At 43.4% G+C, this 15,435-nt stretch overlaps 1 protein-coding gene across 2 annotated transcripts in view; it reads right to left on the minus strand.

The window, feature by feature from the left end:
- The window catches only part of LRRC8C (leucine rich repeat containing 8 VRAC subunit C), a 106,053-nt gene that overhangs the window by 699 nt on the left and 89,919 nt on the right, over window positions 1-15,435 (minus strand). The window contains exons 2-3 of one of the 2 annotated variants that reach the window (XR_005750617.1): window positions 9,538-9,679; window positions 491-2,833 (exon numbers count right to left, since the gene is read on the minus strand). Coding sequence is in view for 1 of the 2 variants with exons in the window: in XM_040360068.1 (XP_040216002.1) it covers window positions 563-2,833; window positions 9,538-9,675 (2,409 nt within the window). In the remaining variant the exon portion in view is untranslated. Of the gene's footprint in view, window positions 1-411; window positions 2,834-9,537; window positions 9,680-15,435 lie in introns of those variants that run through there. The other variant, XM_040360068.1, reaches the window with a different exon arrangement.

Raw genomic sequence — 15,435 nt, forward strand, 5'->3', positions numbered from 1 at the left:
AATCCGTTCTGTAAAAAGATAATATCATGTGCAGTGTGTCTCCTTGTGTAACATTATTGTGGAAAATACCTTATTTACAGTGCCGCTTGCCGCTCACATGACCCGCTGGAGCTCAAATACTGCAGAGGGAGGGACCAAGATCCCCAATGACGTCAGCCCCACTCTGAGTACTGCAGTGGGTAGGGGCTTAATAAAGTTTTATTGAAAAAAAAACAGCTGACATCAGCCGGGAGGAGAGGAGAAGAGGAGAAGAGCTCCGGCAGGTCACGTGAGCGCCCAGCAGTGCTGTAAATAAGGTATTTTCCACAATAAAGTTACAAAAGGGAGACACACTGCACATTATATAATCTTTTTACAGAACAGATTACATGTTTTTACAAGGACTTTAACTAGGGCTTATTTTTGGGGTAGGGCTTATATTGCAGCCATCCCAGAAACTCACGCTAGGTCTTATTTTCGGGGTAGGGCTTATTTTCGGAGAAACAGGGTAGTAGTTTGTGATTTTGTTTCCAAGGCCATAAAGTAATAAATCAATATGGTAGTGCTGACAGACTACCAAGTGTTACTCCGATTTCATTTGTTCTCTAACATCAGATGGAAGTGTCTCAAACAGAGAGTCTTCTACAATAAATCCATGTTTCTTTAAGGATCGACAGTCTCCAAGTTCTGCCGGTAAAGACTCAAATTGATTACCTTTAATGTCCAGATGACTTAGGAACACTAAGTTTCCAATTTTTGGTGAAAGTGAGCACAAGTTATTTTTTCCAATCTTTAAAGTTTTCAGTTTCTTGCAAAAGTATAGTTCATCTGGAACACTTTCTACTTTGTTGCAAGATATTGAAAAAAACTGCAAGCTTTGAAGAACCCCAATCTCAGGGGGAATGAACCTGATGTCATTATAGCTCAAATCTAAACGTCGGAGTTTGTGACACAAGAACAAGTGAGAAGGAAGCACTTCAATTTTGTTGTTGTTGAAGCATAGCTGTTCCAAACTGGTAAGTTTTTTGATGTGTTCTGGGATGTAAGTAATACTGTTGTGCCAAAGCTTTAAGGTGGTTAGTTTGCGCAAATGTTGGAAACTGAGAATTTCTTCAATGGACTTGAGATTATTTTCCTTCAGATCCAGTTCTTGGAGTGATAACAGACTGAAAATGGCATGAGGTATGCGCTCTAAATCACAGTGCACAAGTTCCAGTGCGGTCACGTTTACCATCTTCTTCAAATTGTTAAGCATTACCAGCTTGGTGCCGTCATTATGCATGCACAACTTTTGAAGATGTCCAGAAACGTCAACAGCTCCTTGAGGAATTTTAGATAAATTACTTTTGATATATAGTATTTTTAGACTCTTAAGCTCACGAAAAGACTCAAGGTTGATGTTTTTAGACAAATCGGGGCTTAAAGAGCCGATGAGATAGAGTTCCTCGAGATTCCTAAGGCTGTACATCCAAGGTGGAAGTTGTTGAACATCGTCAAACTTCACTCTTAGTATCTTTAGGTTTTCTTTTAGAAATGCCAGTGCTGCTGTGTGAATTTTGATGGCGCACTGATACAGCGTCAATTCTTGGAGATTATCGAGCTGAGCAATTGTTGCTGGCATGACGACATTATGAATAATTTCCAGCTTTAAAGACTGTAGCTCCGTAACTTCAAACACAGTGTCAGGAAGACCAGAAAGCATAAACAGTTGTAGCTCCAAACGGTTGGAGGCATTTGTTTGTAACCTCTGCCTCAACTTATCTGCTGTCCATTCATTATTTAAGTTTAACTGCTTTAGTTTGTTTTCACTCACTTCTGAAAGGAAAACAGCAAATCTTTTTGAGTACAGTGGGTCATACTGATCAATCATATGAAACAAAAAGGCAAAGTCATTTTTGACATCCGGTATGTCATCAATGCAAGTCTCCTGGCGCACATATTCAAAAGAGTATTCCTTTAAGGATCGGTGGAACAACCAGTAAAGTGTATAAAGGCAAGTTAATCCATACACACCAACAAAGCACAAGTAACAAAAGGATAGTTTGGAGAACAGATGTGCCATTGTGTGGTTACAGGAAAAGTTGTTATAGCCGGTCATATCTTGTATGTCAACATTACAGTCTACAGTGAATTGTACTTTTGAAACAAGTGCGCTGTTATAGCAGATAATAATGAGGAATTTAAGCACCTTTAGGACGTTCTGACGAACATACATAGCATATAGTAAATCCCCTTCCTGAACATGGAGCCGGAACTTTTTTACTTTTTCAAACAAGGCCTTGGCTTGTTCTCCTTCCTTTTTGTCCAAGGCCCCAGCAGCTGCTTTATCAACCACAATTTTTTCTGGTATGGATTTGAGTGACTGAGTCTTAACAAGGGGGCTCTCCACAGCAGTAGGGTTACCAATGGACTTACTCATATTGTTCTTTCGATTATCCTTTTCCTCTGGATCCTCACCAGACACTTCAGATAACGCTTGTGTTGTCCAGGGGGAGTCAAAACACTTTCCAAGTATGGAAATAAAGTGCTCGATTTTTGAACTTGATCCGGGAAATTTGAACCAGAAGTTGCTACAAACCATGAAAATTAAGGTGTGAATAAGCACTAGATATGGGAAATATTTAGCATACCAGTGAAGAGCACGCTCGTAACAAATTTGATTAATGAAACTATACTGCTGAAGATCCAGATCTGTTTTTAACCCTTTCATTTCCACAGTCCCAGAAGACGTTAATGGCTTGGCAGCTGGAAGAGGCACATTGAGGACAGGACTTGATGCGTTATAGACAGAAGTGTTGTGAACTGTATGTACCGGTACTCTTTTTGGCAGACAGATGATCTTGTCCTGCATGACCTGAAAGTGAAATGGTACAAAAGAGGTAGAATATTTATTTAAGAATTACACAACGTTAACATATACCAGTCCAGAGATTCATATCATGGTTGTATTTTCTTAGATATTTATCCTTTTGCTTTATGTTTCCACGTTTGTTATATGCACTGCTATACTTTTCCCTAATGGCAAAAGACTGTTCATTTTAGGTAAAAAAAACTGTGCAAAGTGGAATAGTCCATAGCAGTGTGTCAGCTATCCTTTCATTCTACTGTCTACCTAAAACTGAGAAGGGATTATTTCTGACTGGTTTCTATGGGAACTACAATTTTCACACCATCACTGCCTTCTACATTGTCAAATAGGCCCAATCATATGGTTCAGTGGTATAAACATAGTAACTTGCGAACTAGATTCACAAAGGAGAATATAAACATAAATATGCAGTTGGTTTCGTTATTGCATTGAGAACCAATCATCTGAATTATTACTTACGTTCTTGCATTAACTAGTAGAAAACACATTGGTAATCCTCTTACCATAGTAACTAATAAGATTCCAGATGTCATTTTTTTCTGATGGAAAAGTGAATTCTGTCGGAGTTTAGATAGAGAACATGTTCTCTTTTACTTCGAAGGAATGCCATCGGAATTCCGATGTGATTTTGGTCGGACAAAGGTCCGACCGTGTGTACGGGGGTTTAGAAGTCTTTATCTGCTATGGCAACACCTCTGCTTTTTCTTTCCTGAACATTTACTAATACAGAAGGACCACATCCTCTATAATATAAATATACAATCACTGTCTCCCTTGTATGACTTGCATCAAGTGAACTTTTGCCCGTATGTCTATATACTAGAGATTGGCTGAAATTTCGCCGGCCACAACATATAGTCCGAAAATTGCGATTTCATGTATAACATGTTTGTTATTTTTAAACAAAAAAAAACGCAAGAATTTAATATCACTTTAAGAAAAGAAAGCCCGATACACGTGGGCAGGAAATTAACCGGTTTAGCAGGAACCATGTGTACGGCTCTGTGTTCATCAGAAGATAACAGCCGGCTATTATCAAAAATGCATGCTGGAAAAACAGAATTTGATCAGCGCTTGCAGCCAATAGCACTGAAAGCACCGATCAGTCTATTCTGGTGGGGGGAGAAGTCCTCTGTCAGAATACATTGGGGTTGGTTTACAAAAGGGAAATACACTCTGCACTACAAGTGCACTGCAAGTGCACTTGAAAGTGCAGTCACTGTAGATCTGAGGGGAAGCTCTGCTGATTTTATCATCCAATCATTTACAAGCAAAAATGCTGTTTTATTTTCCTTGCATGTCTCCCTCTGATCTACAGTGACTGCACTTCCAAGTGCACTTGTAGTGCAAAGTGGATTTGCCTTTCGTAAATAACCCCCATAGGCTATTATGGATTTTTTTTTTTTAACGCTTTTAAACGCAAACAGGGCTAAAAAGGTCCAGTGTGCATGAGGCCTTAGATGCAGGTACCAGTGTGTCCAGGAGCAGCAGAGTTTGGGCAGAAAAAACACCCGACGCTGCTAAACCCACCTAAAAGCTAGTAATAATTCATTTCAATAGCCGGAAAAAATTATATATTTTGGCCAATGAAATGAATTAAAGTGGTTGTAAACCCTCAGGGAGAACTTACACCTACTTGTAAGCCTAGATTAAGGCTTACCTGTAGGTGCTTGCAATATCTCAGAGACCTACACGGTCTCAGAGATATTTGCAATTTCCCCCGATCTACGCCTTCAACGGTGCATGCGCCGTCTTGAAAGGGCACGCTGTGCCGTTTCAAGCCGGGGTCATGCCGTTAAAGGCGGCTTTCTCGCGTATGCACAGGAGTGACGTCACTTGACCCCAGCCAGTCACAGAGCCGGAGGTTGCGGCCCCCGGAAGAAGAGGGGTGAAGAATAGATGGATGGAGGAAGACGGTGACATTGCGGGCTTCTCCTGCAGGTAAGTGTCACATAATGGGCTACTATGCGATGCATAGTAGCCCATTATGCTCTACCTTTGCAGGGAGACATAGAGGAAGTAAACACTATCAGGGTTTACTTCCTCGTTAATGCCCAAGAGCTTGTTACTTGTAAAAGCTCCTAAAAGCTTGTTAAAGCTTACTGTAAAGCCCTGTACACACGGCCGGGAATCCCGTCAGGAAAAAAACGTTGGTTTTCCTGACAGGATTCCTGGCAAGCTTGCCGTGCATACAGACGGACATTCAAAAGAACTGCCGTTCTTTTCAATGACAAGAACTCAGTGGCGTTATCGACTACGACGAGCCGGAGCTCGTCACATTCGATGCCGTTGCCGCCTTCTTGCTACACTACCCTTGTATGCTACCACGCATGCGTCAAAGTTTCATTAAGCATGCGCGGGTTTACCTGGGGACAGGTAAGCAAACTGACGAACGGCTTTCTAGGCAGGAAGAGCAGCTTCCTACACACGTCCGGTTTGCTGTGAAAACCGTGCGTGTGTACGTTTTCTCGTCAAGAAAACTGCCAGGAATCCAGACGAGAAAAATAGAGAGCCTGCAGAGAAAACCGTTCGTCAGTATGCTTACCTGTCCCTGGGTACACCCGCGCGATAGTATACAAGGGTAGTGTAGGGTGTAGCAAGATGGCGGCGACGGCATTTAATGTGACGAGCGCGGCTCGTCGTAGTCGATGATGTCACTGCGTTCTTGCCATTCAAAAGAACGGCGGTTCTGTTGAATGGCCATCTGTATGCACGACAAGCTTGCCAGGAATCCCGTCAGGAAAACCAACGTTTTTTTCCTGACGGGATTCCTGGCCATGTGTATAGGACTAGCAGGTTATTTACTTTTCTCGTCGGGATTCCCAGCAGTTTTCTCAACGAAAAGCATACACACGCACTGTTTTCACTGCAAAAAACGCTCCCAGCAGTTTTCTGGCCAAGAAAACCGGTCGTGTGTATGAGGCTTTAGGGATTTTTTTTACAAACGTCAGCTTCCAAAAGGAATAATATTTGTTGATGTAACTGCTTAAAAAGTGTTACCTGGAATTTGGCTTTAATTGTTTGCCCCATTCACAGGGTGACAATGCCGCTCTGATTTCACTGCAGAATGAACAATGTTGTCACCCTACTGAAGTACGGTAACAATTTAAGGGATCCATTGGCAAGATCAAAACCTTGTAAAACTATGTAACAGGGGACTACTTTAAAGGCTAGACTAATAAAAAAAAAGAATAAATGCACATATTTTTGCTGAAAAAATATGTTCCTTTTGACAATGGTCACCAAGAAAACAGTCAAAGCTGACCTACCCAAAAGGAGCACAAATAGCAATAAAAATCTGATATTGTTTTTAACCCTTCCCCAATCTATATATATATATATATATATATATATATATATATATATATATATATATATATATATATATATATATATATATATATATATATATATATATAATATATATATAAAAAGGCTTTGGCTGCAGTTGTATGTTAAATGATATCTAAACCAAAGAACAAAAGTCTAATATATTACAGCCTACCAATGGTGGTAAGCATCAGTTTTCTTTTTTCAGTAATTGCCAAAAATGCATCTTTGTAACTTCCTCTGCACTCAACTGAAATCTCAAACAATTATCAGCTTTCCCAACTGTTTTCCGTGAACAACAAAACACCTATGAAATGGGCATGAAGTGAGGAGGTCATTGTAGTCCAAGTTAGGTGAGCAGCCTAAGGAGATAACGCTGCTGCTCAATAGATCCAGTGCTGTGACTGAGCATTGTCACTTTAGAGCGAAAGTGTGTTACTGGCAGGATCACCAGGTCACATATAAGGATTGGCAAACCCAAGTAAATACAAAATGCAGTATTTAAAGGATTTCATTTATTAGGAGAAAAAAGCTGTCTAAACCTGCCTGGCCCTATATGAAAAAAGTAATTGCCTCCTAAACCTAATAACTGATTGTGCCACCCTTGGCAGCAACAACTGCAATCAAGCGTTTGCAATATTTGACAATGAGAAATTTTGTCCCACTCTTCTTTGCAGTAATTGCCACTCCCCCCCCTTTCTAAATTACGAATGAACTGTGATTAAACACATTTTTTGGAAAGCAGAGTTAAATTTCACTTGTCACACCCAGACCTGTTGAATTGAGAAAAATAACTTAAGTAGAAGCTGCTAAGCATGCTAAAAGATCTCAAAAAGCAACACATCAAACCGCGATCTAAAGAAATTCAAGAACAGATGAGAAACAAAGTAATTGACATGTATCAGTCTGATAAGTGCTACAAAGCCATTTCTAGGTTTTGGGACTCCAGTAAACTACGAGGAGAGACATTGGGGCAGATTTAGGTAGGGAGCGCTTAACTCTGTGCGGGCGTAGCGTATCCTATTTACGCTACGTCTCCGCAACTTTGACAGGCAAGTGCATTATTCACAAAGCACTTGCTCCGTAAGTTGCGGCGGCGTAGCGTAAATTGTCCGGCGTAAGCCCGCCTAATTCAAATGTGTAAGATGTGGGCGTATTTTATGTAAAATCATCATGACCCCACGTAAATGATGCTTTTTACGAACGGCGCATGCGCCGTCCGTGAAAGTATCCCAGTGTGCATGCTCCAAATGAACCCGCAAAAAGCCAATGCTTTCGACGTGAGCGTAAATTACGTCCAGCCCTATTCGCGAACGACTTACGCAAATGACGTAATCGACGGAAAAATCGACGCTGGCCCGACGTCCATACATAACATTGGCTGCGCCTCATATAGCAGGGGTAACTTTACGCCAGAAAAAGCCTTACGTAAACGGCGTATCTGTACTGCGACGGCCGGGCGTACGTTCGTGAATAGGCGTATCTAGCTGATTTACATATTCTAGGCGTAAATCAGCGTACACGCCCCTAGCGGCCAGCGTAAATATGCAGTTAAGATACGACGGCATAGGAGACTTACGCCAAATGTATCTTAGCAATATTTAAGCGTATTTCAGCTTGAGAATACGCTTAAATATACGACGGCGGGGATTCTGACTTACGACGGCGTATCTACTGATACGCCCGTCGTAAGTCTACCTGAATCTGCCCCATTATCCACAAATGGAGATAACGCGGAAAAGTGGTGAAACTTCCCAGGAGTAGTTGGCCTACCAATATTACTCCAAGAGCATGATGACGACTCATTCAGGGGGTCATAAAAGAACCCAAGAAAAAACATCTAAGAACTGTAGGACTCACTTGCCCCAGGTAAGATCAGTGTTCATGATTCAACAATATGAAAGAGACTGGGCAAATATGGCATCCATTGTAGAGTTCCAAGATGAAAGCCACTGCTGACTAAACAAAGGCTCATCTCACATTTGCCAAAAAGCTTCCTGATTATGCCCCCTTTTGGGAAAATATTCTGTGGACTGATGAGACAAAAGTTAAACTTTTGGAAGGTGTGTGTCTCATTACATCTGGCGTAAATAACAGCATTTCATAAAAAAGAACATCATACCAACAGTCAAATATGGTGCTTATAGTGTGATGGTCTGGGGCTTTCTGCCCCTCAGTTTATGACCTCAAGCTGTGTTACGCAGCAGGACAATGATCAGAAACACACCAGCAAGACCAACTCTGAATGGCTCAAAGAAAAAAAAATTAAGGTGTTTGAGGGACCTAGTCAAAGCCTGGACTTAAATCTGATTGAGATGCTGTGGCATGACCTTAAACAGGTTCTTCATGCTCCAAAACCCTCAAATAGGGCTAAATAAAAACAATTCTGCAAAGAAGAGTGGGCCAAAATTCCTCCATAGCGATATCAAAGACTTATTGCCAGTTATCGCAAATGATTGATTGCAGTTGTTGCTGCCAAGGGTGGCACAACCAGTTATTAGGTTTAGGAGGCAATTACTTTTTCACATAGAGCAGGTTCTGACAGCTTTTTTCCCTTAAAAAACAAAATCATAATTTAACCACTTGAGACCCGCGCTATTGACAAAAGACGTCAACAGCGCGGTTCTCAGGTGCCAACTGGACGTCATTTGAAATGCATTACCCGCGCGCGCCACTGGGGGGTGCGCGGCGGGTAACCACTGTGCCGCCGCATCGCTAGGGACCCGATGCGTGTACCTGGCGGCCGCGATGTCCGCCGGGTACACGCGATCGACGGTGACTCAGCCGGTAACAGCAGGGACGTGGAGCTCTGTGTGTAAACACAGAGCTCCACGTGCTGTTAGAGGAGAGGAGACCGATCTGTGTCTCTTGTACATAGAGACACAGCATCGGTCATCTCCCCCAGTCAGTCCCCTCTCCCCACACAGTTAGAACACACCCAGGCTACACATTTAACCCCTTCCTCACCCCCTGGTGTTAACCCCTTCCCTGCCAGTCACATTTATACAGTAATTAGTGCATTTTTATAGCACTGATCGCTGTATAAATGTGAATGGTCCCAAATTTGTGTCGAATTTACCTTAGTGCAGTCCAGTTTAGGGACATGGCTGAATTAAGGGACATGGCTGAATTAAGGGACATGGCTGAATTTAGGGACATGGCTGCATTTGGGGACACAAGGCTGCATTTGGGGACACATGGCTGCATTTAAAAAAAAGTATCGGTATTCGGTATCGGCGAGTACATGAAAAAAAGTATCGGTACTTGTACTCGGTCCTAAAAAAGTGGTATCGGGACAACCCTAGACGTAATCTTTATGCCCTTGCTTGCTTTAGAAAATTGATAAACAAATAGAGTACCTGCAGTGTACAGCCAAATACGCCAATCATCAGCATGGCCATTGAGAGATATTCGGTGAAGACATCCCACCAGGGTTTGAGTACACGGAACGCTGGTTGTTGTTCCGAGAACTGACGGAATTCAGTAACTGGAATCATTTTCCTAAAAAACACAAATACAGATGATAGAAATCAGCCGCATTCACTGACAAGCATGCATGATAAGATTATATCTACTCTACAAGCCATACATTTACTGGCAATCATAAATACACAGTCTAAACATACCGGAGTACAAAGATTAGATCTACATGCCCTGACGTTAGAACTTCCAGATCCTAAAAGTGCAATTACCGTTTTCAAACCTTGATGCATATTTTATGGCAAGAAACAAAAGAAATGACAAAGTTCTAAAACTACAGCTGATTATCATCAAGCTGATGAAATCTAATACTTTGCTTTTATTGTTCAATTTCACTGTTAAGTGCAATCCTGGCCTGGAAATGGATATTAAAGGGAAATGGAATTCAGCTTGCCCTACGAAGAATCATACTGCACATCGCTTAATCCTTCACATTTGATGGACATAAAGTGGTTCTAAAGCCTTATTAAGGTTTTTCACCTTCATGCATTCTATGCTTTAAGGCCCCATGTACACGGGACGCTGCTAAACGTACGTTCAGCGGCAGTTGGATGGTTTTTTCAACTGCCCCTGAACTCATTCAATGTTATCCTATGTGACCATGTACACAGTCTCGTTTTATTGCCGTTTTTAGGCAGTTGCATTTAACAGCGTTTCTTTGAAAGCAAAAAAATGGGTTCAGACACAGAAGATATCCACGTTTCAGACGCCAAACGCGACCAAGCGCGGTAACCCGCGTTTAGCAGCATTTCGGTTATAGGCGTTTTTTGGTTTTGCCCAGTTAAAAAAAAATATACATATATTGTGACAGGAAGTCAGGTAAATCTGGGGGTGTTGTCACAGACGGGAGATACATTTCTGCCTTGTTTAGAAAATTCACCAATTACTATCAGGTGTCGGCTGCAGAGGTAGCCAGAAAGGTTTAAGGATGTTGGATAGCTTCAGCTGTTCAGAATGAGAAAATTAAGGCCTCTATAAGTTGTCCAGAGGATTACTACTGAGAATGCTGCATCCTGAGGCTTGTTGAGTTAAGGAGAGCAGTGAGCTGAGGAAGACTTCTGAAGGTGAAGTGGCTATTGATATTTTTGCTGTGTGATAAGAAAATCAAAAAGACTATTGTTTTCTGCTGGAAGACCAGCAGTGTCTGCCCAGCAGTAGGCTGTGCCAGACTCCATAGGTAGGTTCCTGTGTTGTGAAGGTAGATGGCCCAAGTGGCCAGGGTTTATTTTATGTTTTATTTTGTTTATGCTGTTTTGATGCTTGCACTTGTTTCCAGCAATATGGAAGAATAAACCATAACCCTTGTTTTTCAACCACCCACGGCTGCCTCTCTGTATAATTCAGTGTGTAGTGAACCCACTCAGGAGGTCACACACCCCGCTACCGATCTAACCCCTTACAATATATATATATTTTTTTATTAAAACGCTTCTAAGCGCAAACGCGGCTAAACGCGGCATGTAAATGCAACAAACGGCCGTTTTAAACATGGGTTACTATCTGTCAAGTTTAATCATTTAGGAGCAGTTGTAAAAGCATCCCATGTACATGGAGCCTAAGGTAAAAAATCTCCTGTGTTGCAGCAGCCCCCCAGACCCCCCCTTTCTTTCCTTACCTGAGCTCATCCGATCAAGTCATGTGCACAAGCACTCCCGCCGCTGTCTCTCACCTCATTGGACAGATTAATAGCAGCGGGAGTGATTGGGAGCTGCTGTCAATTAAATCCGGTGACACAGGTGCGGGGGGTGGGCCAATCCTGCTGTCTGTGTCAATGGATGCAGCAGCGGGACTCAGGAGCGAGCATGCACAGGTGCCCGTAGGGAAACTGGCTTTCCCTGGGGGCACCTGATAAGGAGGGGTCTGGACCACCCCATAAGAGGATCAGAGCTGCTCTGTGCAAAACCATTGCACAGAGCAGGTACGTATAGGCACATTTGTTATTTTAATTGGAAAAAAAACCTGAATATTTACAACCACTTTAAAGGTGAACAAAATAAATATCTCAATTCATCAATACGTCATTAAACCCATGTTCTGAATGCAAATAATGTAAGCACCTTCATTAGACTTGGTATTAGCCTCTGGAAGTCCCCTGTAGAGCAGAGTCAGGGGCTCTGTGTGTATGTATATTGTGTGTGTATACTGTGTATGTATACTGTATGTGTGGCACCATAATCTATTGCCCGGAGGCCCCATAATCTCCTATTGCCCACGAGTTGTCAGTCCGCCCCTGAGCAGAGCTCAGACTAAGAAAAGAAGAAGCAGCACAAGGAGCCAAATAGCTGTGCCTCCTGTGATAAAAATTAGCATACTGATCAGAGGAAAGAACAGAGCCGCAGAGAAAAGAGTGTGCTTCTTATCCGTCAGTATTCAGTCACAGACTGGGGGAGGGACAAGGCCTGTAAGGCCAGCCATACATGGTTTGAATCTTGGCCGGTTCAGCAGGAACCGTCTGAGATTCGAACCATCTATGGGCAGGCTGAATGTACCAAGTTCATTGATCAACTTAGGTACAACAAGCCTGCCAGATTTTACTTGTGATTATATAGCTGCTAGCAATAATCACTGTCTTCTCCAGGTGGGGACAGCTTCTCCTGCCCACCTGCCAGGAGACTATAATGTCTCGGCAGGAGGGATTCCCATATCAACTCTGCCAATGTTGATGGGGGAATCAAAAATTATTTAATCCGCACTGTTTATAGCCAGCATAAATGTTATCTAAATGAACCAGAGAAAAATTGGGTCTCCTGCCAGACAGGACTGTGCTCAAGAGCTGGGCTGTGTAAATCTAAGAACTGCATGGACAGAAATGGAAAACCTTTGGTGAATAAAACGAATTGCTGTTTGCCTGGAATTCAGCTTTATCTAATTTCTGCCAATACTTATCTTTGGGATCGTTGTCCCCATGCTGTTCATAATACAATCCAAATCATTTTGGGGAAACATTGCCAACATTCTATAATTATTCTTCATTTTGCTTCTAGGCCAGTGCACACTTACAGGGTCACTATATTCCCATAAGATCATGTCTTCTGAACACGTTTTATAGTATACACAGCTGAGAAGATAAAAGATTTGCAGATAAAAACAAACTACCGTATATACCGTATTTATCGGCGTATACCGCGCACTATTTTGCCCTGAAAATCAGGGCAAAATCGTGGGTGCGCGATATACGCCGATACCCGCTTTCCCGCCACGAGTTTGAATACTGCGCCGGCATATACCGAGCGCAGTACACTCGTGAATCTTCGGGCAGTCTCGGCGCCTCTCGCACTGACGTCCTGTACGTACAGGACGTCAGCGCGACAGTTGCCGAGCCTCCCCGAAGATTCACGAGTGTACTGGGCTCGTTATATACCGGCGCAGTATTCAAACTTGTGGCGGGAAGGACGCCGGACCCGCCGAAGAGGACACCGGACCCGCCGCAGAAGGACGCCGGACCCGCCAAAGAGGACACCCGAAGCCGCAGAAGGACGCCGGACCCGACGAGGCCGCCGATGGACGCCGCGCAAGACACCAAAACTGTAAGTACAAAAAAACAAAAAAACTTTTTTTCCACAGGATTGGGGGCCACTTTAGGGGTGCGCGGTATACGCGGGAGCGCGTTATACCGCGATGAATACGGTACTCGAGTATAAGCCGACCTAAGTATAAGCCGAGGTACCTAATTTTACCACAAAAAAAATGGAAAAACGTATTGAGTCGAGTATAAGCCTAGGGTGAGAATGCAGCAGCTACTGTAAGCGGAAAAGAGGGTCAACAATGCCCATTTGCAACTTCATTGTGCCCATTGCATCCTGACTGTGCCCATTGCAACCTCACTGTGCCCATTGCAACCTCACTGTCAATAAAGATTTCAAGCGGAGGTGCCCCCGAAAATATTTTCTTTAAAGCCAGCAGCTACTAATAGTGCAGCTGCTGACTTTTAAAAAATGGACACTTACCTGTCCAGCAGGCCCGCGATGTCGGCAGCTGAGGCCAAGCAGTCGCTCGTCCCTCGGATGCTGCTGCCTCCATCCTCGGTGAGGGAATCAGGAAGTGAAGCGTTGCGGCTTCACTGCCTGGTTCCCTACTGCACATGCGCGATTCACGTGGCGCATCGTAACTGGTCCCCGCTCTCTCCTGGGAACAGTGTGTTTCCCAGAAAACAGCGGGGGAACGGGGATAGGAAGTGGTGTGACTCCCACGGAAGTCTAGGCCCGAAATTTGGTGCAAATACCTGTCTTAGACAGGTATCTGCACCCCCCTCCCCCCTGAAAGGTGCCAAATGTGACACCGGAGGGGGGGAGGGTTCTGAAAAGCGGAAGTTCAATTTTTGGGTGGAACTCCACTTTAATCGAGTTGCCGGCATTTTTTGCTATTTGGATGTTTTTTTTTGTTTATAGCGCAAACAAAATAAGGAAATCAAATACCATCAAAAGATAGCCATTTGTGGGGAAACAAATAACATACATTTTATTTGGGTACAGCGTTGTATGACCGCGCAATTGTCAATTAAATGAACACAGTGCCATATCGCAAAAAATGGCCTGGCGATGAAGAGGGTAAATCTTCCGGAGGTCAAGTGGATAAACAACAATGTGTAATGATAGATCTTTTTAAATAGGATTGATGTCTGTGGCCATGTTTTGTATGTACATAGATATGGGGAAACTTTTTAAATCCTAAAACGATTACAAAAGCTTTCAAGGGGGGCTAAAGGGGCCAAATCCTCAGCCAGGCGGCGTAACTTAACTTTTTCCATTTAAGTTACACCGCCGCAAATTTCCCAAGTTAGTGCCCGATCCACAAAGCACTTACCTGGGAATTTGCAGCGGTGTAACTTAAATTCCGCCGGTGCAAGGCGTTCCTCTTCAAATGGGGGCGATTCCCATTTAAATGAGGCGCGCTCCCGCGCCGACCGTACTGCGCATGCTCGTGACGTCATTTTCCCGACGTGCATAGCGCGAAATTACGTTACGCCGAGCTTTGTGGATTGCGACGGGTCAATAAAGTTGCGTCGGGAAAAAAAAAAGGTACGGCGCGAAAAAAAAAATTCAAAACCAAAAAAACAACGCGTCGCTTGACAGAAGGGTCTGCTTTTACATGGTGTACTAACTTTACACTTTGTAAAAGCAACCCTAAAGTTACGATTGCAAACTAAAACTTACGGAGAAAAAACTAAGCTGAAAAGCTTTGTGGATCTCCGTAAGTGCTAATTTGCATACCCGAGGCGGCATTTAGACGCGAAATGCCCCCAGCGGCGGCTGCGGTACTGCATCCTAAGATCCGGAAGTGTAAGGCCCCGTACACACGACAGAGTTTCTCGGCAGAATTCACCGAGAAACTCGGTCAAAACCCGGATTCTGCCGAGAAACTCTGTCGTCTGTACAGTTTTGGCTCGATGGAGCCGCCGAGGAACTCGACGAGAAAATAGAGAACATGTTCTCTATTTTCTCGTTGTTCTATGGGAGAAGGCGGCCCGCCGAGCTCCTCGGCGGCTTCATCCCAAAACTCGACGAGGAACTCGACGTGCCAAGCACGTCGAGTTCCTCTGTCGTGTGTACGGGGCCTTAGTCTCTTACACATGTCGGATCTTCTCCCTATCTTTTGGAAACTGATTCTGTGGATCAGTTCCAAAGATAGAAACAGGGATACGACGGCGTATCAGTAGATACGCCGTCGTATCTCTTTTGAGGATCTGGCCCTTGGTTCTTAGGATGGGAGCTTTCAATGAACAGTTCCCTGAATTAGGGGTACAGAGGTAAGTCCTACTTACTCCACTGCCCTATGTC

The sequence above is a fragment of the Rana temporaria genome, chromosome 7, assembly GCF_905171775.1.
Source record: "Rana temporaria chromosome 7, aRanTem1.1, whole genome shotgun sequence".
Taxonomy (NCBI): domain Eukaryota; kingdom Metazoa; phylum Chordata; class Amphibia; order Anura; family Ranidae; genus Rana; species Rana temporaria.